General features: G+C 66.5%; 1 protein-coding gene across 2 annotated transcripts; it reads right to left on the bottom strand.

Annotated features, from left to right (window-relative positions):
• Positions 1–554: 554 nt before the first annotated feature.
• On the bottom strand, positions 555–6,163 carry PSMD4 (proteasome 26S subunit ubiquitin receptor, non-ATPase 4). Of its 2 annotated transcripts, none has more exons than XM_035570792.2 (10): positions 6,061–6,163; positions 4,638–4,778; positions 4,043–4,157; positions 2,917–3,003; positions 2,534–2,602; positions 1,845–2,060; positions 1,622–1,730; positions 1,088–1,219; positions 891–958; positions 555–777 (listed from the first exon to the last, which is right to left on the bottom strand). In XM_035570792.2, exons 1-10 carry the CDS (start codon positions 6,084–6,086, stop codon positions 610–612), a joined length of 1,131 nt encoding a protein of 376 aa, XP_035426685.1. In that variant the 5' UTR covers positions 6,087–6,163; the 3' UTR covers positions 555–609. The 2 variants fall into 2 exon arrangements, with proteins under 2 accessions (XP_035426685.1, XP_035426686.1); XM_035570793.2 differs by lacking the exon at positions 6,061–6,163 and adding an exon at positions 5,163–5,429.
• Between the last annotated feature and the right edge of the window lie 587 nt (positions 6,164–6,750).

Here is a 6,750-nt window from a genome sequence, read left to right on the forward strand (position 1 = left end):
GAGGATGCCGATTGGCTGGAGGCCGCGTTCGTCAAGCCAGCCCGCCTTCCCCCTCTTGCCATTGGCTAGAACGCTCCGACCTTCCAGCAGCGATCCTCGCAGCCGTTGGCCGCAGGCGGCATCGCTCAGGGCGCCGCCCGGTTCTTGTTTCCCCACTGAACCGGAGGCCTGCCCGTCAGAGCCGGGGCCCGCCCCCTGCCACACGCCATTGGCCGCCCGCCCTCCCCTCCTTACAGTTGCTGCCGCACGACTGCCTCCCCCCATTGGCCAGGCGCCCCGCCGCTTCACCCGCCCCGCCCACGCCACCCCGGGGCCCGCCCCCGCCCCATGACACCTTCCCGCCCCGCCCATTGGCTGCCCCCGCCGCCCGTCCGCCGAAATCCGCCCCGCCCATTGGCCGCCCCCGCCGCCCGCCCGCCGAGCCCCGCCCCGCCCATTGGCCGCCCCCGCCGCCCCTCCGCCGAAATCCGCCCCGCCCATTGGCCGCCCCCGCCGCCCGCCCGCCCGCCCGCCCGCCCAGCCCCGCCCCGCCCCCCCAAGCACGGGCAGGCGGCTGGGATCGGCCCTTTATTGGCGCGGCGCGCGGGGGGCGGGCGCGGGGCGGCGCCGTCACTTCCGGTCCTCCTCCTTCTTCTCCTTGCCGTCCTTGGCGGCCTGCGAGGCCAGCGAGCCCATGGCGTTGCGGATCGCCTCGTTGTTGGGGTCCACGCCCGGGAGGTTCTCCAGGACGCTCTGCAGGAACTCGGGGTCCTGCATCACGTCGTAGTCGTCCTCCTCCTGCGGGCGGCGGGCGGGCAGCGCGGGACGGGCGGCAGCCGAGCGGCAGCCGAGGGCCGGGCGGCGCCCGAGGGCCCGGCCCCGCCCCGCCGCGCCCCCCCGCCCGGCCTCACCTTGGGGGGCTCCGAGGTGTCCATGGCCGCGCCGCCGTCCGCCTCCGCCGCCTCCGCCTGCGCGAACTCTGCGGGACGAGGGGGGCAGCCGGGGTGGGGCCCGCCCCCGGAGCGCGGGGAGCGGCGCCGCGGAGGGGCCGGGGCTCCGGGAGCTGCCCCCCCCCCCCCGCCCCCCCCGCGGGCCGCCGGCGGCTCACCTGCCCCCTGCAGCGACATCTGCATGGCGTAGGCGATCTGCTCCTCCTCCGTCATGCTGCTGAGGTCGGGCAGCCCGGCGCGGCCGAACTCCTGCTGGGTTATCGTCATCTTCAGCAGGGCGTCGTCCGAATCTGCGCGCACCAAGCCCCCGCTCAGAGCCCCGCCGGGAGCCGGCAGCCGCTGCCCGAGCGCGGCCAGGGCCACGGCAGGACCCTTCCCATCTCCCGCGCGACCTCCCCGGGGAGGTCCGGCAGCAGCCGAGGCGGCCCCAGCCGGGCCCCGCTCAGCAGGCGGCAGGGCCGAGCCCTGCCCAGCGTTTCGGGCAGAGGCTGCCCCCTGCGCCGTGCCCCAGCAGCTCCAGGCGCTGCCAGGCTGCGCAGAAGGGCTCTGCCGTGACCAGCGCCTGCTTCCCACGGCGCTGGGGCAGCCCCGCGGCCCAGACGCCCCTTCCGCTGCCCAGGCACCCTCCCCGGGGCGCTTCCCGCACACCCCGGCCTGCCAAGAGCAGCTCCGCTCCCTGCCCGGCCGCTCACCATCCCCACCGGTGGCTGCGATCCCAGCTTCGGCTGCAGAAGCGGCCGCAGCCCTCCTGGCCTCCTCCTCTTGCCGCTGCCTCTGCTCCTCCATGGAGACACGCAGAGCCTGCGGACACAGGGCCGGGCACGGCGGTGAGCGGGGCAGAGCCCATGGGGACACACAGCCGTCCCCTTCGTGCGGGACAGCGCAGCGCCTGCAGCCACCCCGGCCCCGTCTCACCAGAGCCAGCTCCGGGTCCGCGCTCGGGTCCACGCCAAACTCGAAGTCGCTGGCGCCGAGGCCCAGCATGGCGCCTCCCTCCCCGGCCAGGATCGGGGAGCTGATGAGGGCGTCGGCCAGGCTGGGCCCCGGCGGCACCGTCACCAGGTGGGAGCCGGTGCCATCCTTGCCGTTCAAGGTGTTGATGAAGGCCGTCAGCTTGTCTGTGTTGGCTTCCTAGGGCGGAGAGAGGCTGGGAGCCTGGCGCCCTCCTGGCTCTGCCGGAGCAGGGACAGGCCGCCCCAGCACCCAGCGGCTCCGCCCTCCACACCGCCCCAGGCGATGCCCCGCTCGCCCCCGAGGCCGCCGCTCTCCCCTCCCAGGCCGTTCTCCTGCCCAGCAGCCCGGGGACAGCCACAGGCGGCGCTGATCCCAGGACAAGGAGTCAGAAACGCTTCCGGGAAGCGTGCAGCGAGGTTCTGCTCCTTCCATTGGGAAGGAAGGCATTTAACGAGACTCGCAGCAAAATGGCAGCGGGGCCTTCCCAGGAGGAAACGTTCACCTTGACGTCACCGGGACAGCAGGTCGAGAGACCGAGGCACAGAACTGTTTGTACTCTTCCCTCGTGTGCCCAAGTAGGAGCTAAGGGCTGGAGGGAACACAAAGCCTTGGCTTGGATCTTAATTGCAACAGTGCAGCACAGGTCTCACCTCTTCTCCAAAATTGATGATGTCCACGTTGACTTTCTCTTTCTTAAGACGCTTCGCCAGCTTCACCAGCTGTAAGGAGGAGACACGGCGGCATTAGCTTCTCGTTACCCACATTTCAGCTCTTACATACAGCTCAGCTCATCAGAAGCCAGGCAACAGCTCCTGGGATGTGCTCCCCGAGACGCAAAGCCCAAAATCAGCCTCCCAGTTTCAAGCCCCCCCAGCCAAGAGCCACTCTGCCAGAAGGGGCTCTGTCAAGCACCCTCCGTGCTGGGGCACAGAGCCTTGCTCTCAGCACAGGGCAGGGAACAAAAGGTAAATCTGACTTAAGGTTCAGCGCAGAGCAGGGCCAACGACTTTTCTTTTTGACTGGCATTACTCACATCTTTCTCGTTATCTTCTACAGGGCTCCCAACAAAGGCAATGATCCGCATCTTGTGATTCTTGCCCTGACGATGCTTCAGAGCCAGCTACAAAACAAAAGTCACATCGTACTGAACGAGCAGCTCTCAGGCAAGAAGGATGGCCAGGAGGCACCTCTGTTACTTTCGGGTAGGTGGATGCCCTGCAGGAAGATCTGGACTGAACGCCAGGAGGCTTCTCAGCAGCAAGCTTCCCCAGCCTGAGGCAGCTGAGGGGCAGGCGCCCTGCAGGAAGCTAAATCCACAGTGACAGAGAAAGGAAGCGGCAGAGGATCACTGGGCTGTGGGCAACACGCAGTTCCTCCTCCTCCTCTCCAAACCCACAGCCAGGTGAGCCCTGGGAACACCTCGGTCACAGCGTTACGCTGCTCGTCCTCCGGTGCTGCCGCCGTCAGCCAGCCAAACGCGCTGACTGCCAGCAGGCACAGGGAAGGAGCTGGCGCGTGCTGCTGGCAGAGACCACCTGGGGCAGCGAGAGAAACGGGCGGCCCCTCCTGGACCGAGCGCTGCTCTCCTCAGGGTGGGAAGGACACAGCCTCACTGTGTCAGCTTGTAAGCGTCAGAGGCTGGTTGCGAAAGCTCGCTGCTTCCCCGGAGTGCACGCACCCCCTTTTTTCTCCTTCACAAGACAGTCATGGGTTTCTCCCAGCCAGAGTTCCAACAGTTCTTGCTCAGTAGCTGGTGACAAACCGAGTGGGATTCCACTAAACCATGGCCAAATTCCAACATGGGCAGTTTCAAGCCACCTGCCTAAATTCAGTTTTCACTTCCACATACCCTTTCGACAGCTTAAGCCGCTGTGCAGCTCGGCCAGAGCCCTGTGAAGCTGCTGCCAGGTCCCTCTGAAGCGAACCCCCAGACCTAAGCTTTTGAACTCTTATATTGGGTCTTATAAAGGAAGTTTCATCCAGACTTTGCAGACAGGGAAACAGAGGCAAAACCAAAACAATTTGCTCGTTACTCAGCTGTAGAGGCAGGAGCAGAACAATTTCCCCCACATCCCGGCCATCAACAGGACACACCAAGGCAACAGGAGTTACAGAGAACAGTGCAGACGCAGTTCTAAGTGACCAAGAAGACCACTTACGTGAGCAACTCTGATCCCTGTGCAAAAGGTAATTTTCCCTTTGGGTTGCACCGTGTGTAGCTTGGAAAGAATCCGTCCTGTGTCTGGAGTGAGCGTGGTCAACACTTCACAGTTACTGCAACACAAACACGCGCAGGCTGGCGATCTCGTATTTGAGAACTTCCCTGTGAAACCCCCCAAAAAAGCTCAACTTGGCCCAACTCTGGCCAAGAGGGAGTTCAAAAAGGCACCCAAGTCCTACAGACCTCAGAAGAAGCGAGGAACAACCCCCTCAGGGCTGCCACTAGTTGCAGCGACCACTCTGCCCTTATTTGCCACCCTCTGGGACACAAGGCCACGAAAGGATGGGTCTGGAGGAGAGCTCCCCAGAGCCACCCAAACACTTCAGCGTGGCGATGCAGGAGCGAGCACAGCCAGAGACCAGTCAAAAACCAGGCTCTCTCATACCTGTCCCAGAAGAACTGGTCTGGGTTTAGACTACGCTACTGCTGCCCTGCTTTGCGACGCTCCCCTCGTTCCTCACCCCCACCCGTCCCCCAGCCCCTCCTTGGCATCACCAGGAGCAGCGGCCCCCCAAAGGCCTGACCCGCCGTACTTGGCTAAGGTGATGAGCCCCACGTTGTTCTCAGGGTTGCTGCGGGTCTTCGAGTGGCACACGATGTTGACAGCATCTTGCTGGGCTTGCAGGCGAGTGGGTAAGAAGTCCCCATTCCTCATGTACTCACTGTTGTCAACACTGAAACACAGAGCAGAGGGGAAGCAAAGGGGCTGAGGCCCGTCCCCGAGGTGCTTCCCAGGAGAGCGCGCCCGGGGTCACGCAGCCCTTTGGCCCCAGGAGCTGAGCTGGGGCTGCCCAGAGCTCAGAGCCTCGCGCCTGCGATCCCAGGCTTTCAGCTCAGAGCCAGCCCTGGGCTCGCAGCAGCATGAGGAGCCAGAGGGGAGCCCCAAGCGCCTGCGCTTTGCCAGCAGTGCCACGAGCCCTGCAGCCCAGCGGGAGCTCAGCAGCAGGAGAGGTGCAGGCACACAAACCGCACAGGTCTGTCCTGCGCACAGGCAGCAGTGCCCCACCGCGTCTGAGGGCTGCAGCCACAGCACAGCGTCCCTGTAACCGGATCCCCACCCTCAGCTCCAGTGGCAGGTACAGCGCAGGGCGGGCAGAAAAAGCCCTCCTCTTCTGCCAGCCCTCAGGAAAGCGACCCCAAAATGCAGGGCTACTTCAAGTATGAGCCTGAGAGTTCGTTCCAGCCCCAAAGTAAGACTTCCCTACGGAGTACTCCCAGAGCGTTTTTAGTTTTAAGACCAAGGGAAAACGTTCTTTCCGCAGAACACCGGCTTGCTTGTGACCGTTCCCCAGCCACAACATTTCAATACGCAGGCAGCAAACAGGGGGCTGGCAGCGTCTTCTTCCAACCAGGTGCGGGGCTACGCAGAGAGCTAAGAAAACAGTGGCACCCGTGCAGATTTCACCCTTTTCACCCCTACTGAGGCCTTCGTAAGCATCAAAAGCAAAACGGAACGGGCCCGAGAGGCCGCGCTGCGGTAACGATGACGAGCCAAACGGGGTGAACGCGGTAACTCCCGGCTCGGCTCCCGGCGCTGCCCCGGCGGCCGCCAGCCCCCAGGAGCCCCCCGGCCCCGAAGCCAACGCTGAGCAGCGGGGAGGCTGACGGCGCAGCAACAGGGCCGACGGCGGCGCTGCGCGGGGCTCCCCCAGCGCTAGCTGCCGGCCCCCGGCCCGGCCTCCCGGCCCCGCTCCCGGAGCCCCCCCGGCCCCCCCCCGGCCCTGCCTCCCCGCCGCCCCCAGCAGCATTCACCTCCCCCGCCTCGCCCCCGGCCCCGGCCCCGGCCCCCCCCGGCCCCCGCCCCGCTCCTCCGGGGATGACTCAGGGAAACCCGCGGCAGCCCCGGCCGCCGCCACGGGCACGGAGCGGGCCGCGCCGCGGGGCGGGGGCGGCGGGGAGGGGCCGGGAGGCGCCCCCGGTGCCCGCGGCGCGGCCGGCCCGGCGCGGCCCGCTCACCACACCATGGTGCTCTCCAGAACCATCTTGCCTCCTTCCCGCACGGAGGCCCGGGCCCGCTCAGCAGGGAGCCCGCCGATTGGCTCCGCGAGCCGCCCAATCCCCGCCGCCCGCCTTGGAAAGGGCGGGGCGGCCCCGCCGAGGCACGCCGGGAGTTGTAGTCTCGGAGGCGGCAGGGCCGAGGCAGCCCGGAAGGCTGGGGAGCCCCCAGCGCCCCAGCGGCAGGCGGTTGCGTGCGGCCCCCGTCCCCCCCACGGCACCTCAGTCAGAGCCCACAAGACCCCCACAGAGGGGGCACGGCCTCTCTGGGGACTGCCCCCCGCCCCCCCCAGCGATGGGGAAGAATCACAGATTTTAGGGATCAGACCTCGGGAGGTCACCCGGCGCAGCCCCCCCGCCGCGGCAGGGACACCTCGATCGGGTCCCCCAGGAACGAGTCCAGGCGGGTTCTGAAAGCCTCCGGCAAAGGAGACTCCACCCCCCCCCGGGCAGCCTGTCCCGTGTCCTGTCACCCTCACCGTGGAGGTTTTGTCTCACCTTTAAGCGGGACCTCCCACGTTCCAGCCTGCACCCACTGCCCCTTGTCCTGTTGTTGGGTGTCACCGGGAGGAGCCTGGCTTCATCGTCCTGACACTCCCCTTTTCGTATTTATTTATGTATTTTTACATCCCCTTGAGGGACTCCGCTAGT

The sequence above is a fragment of the Cygnus atratus genome, chromosome 28, assembly GCF_013377495.2.
Source record: "Cygnus atratus isolate AKBS03 ecotype Queensland, Australia chromosome 28, CAtr_DNAZoo_HiC_assembly, whole genome shotgun sequence".
In the NCBI taxonomy this organism is placed as follows: Eukaryota; Metazoa; Chordata; class Aves; order Anseriformes; family Anatidae; genus Cygnus; species Cygnus atratus.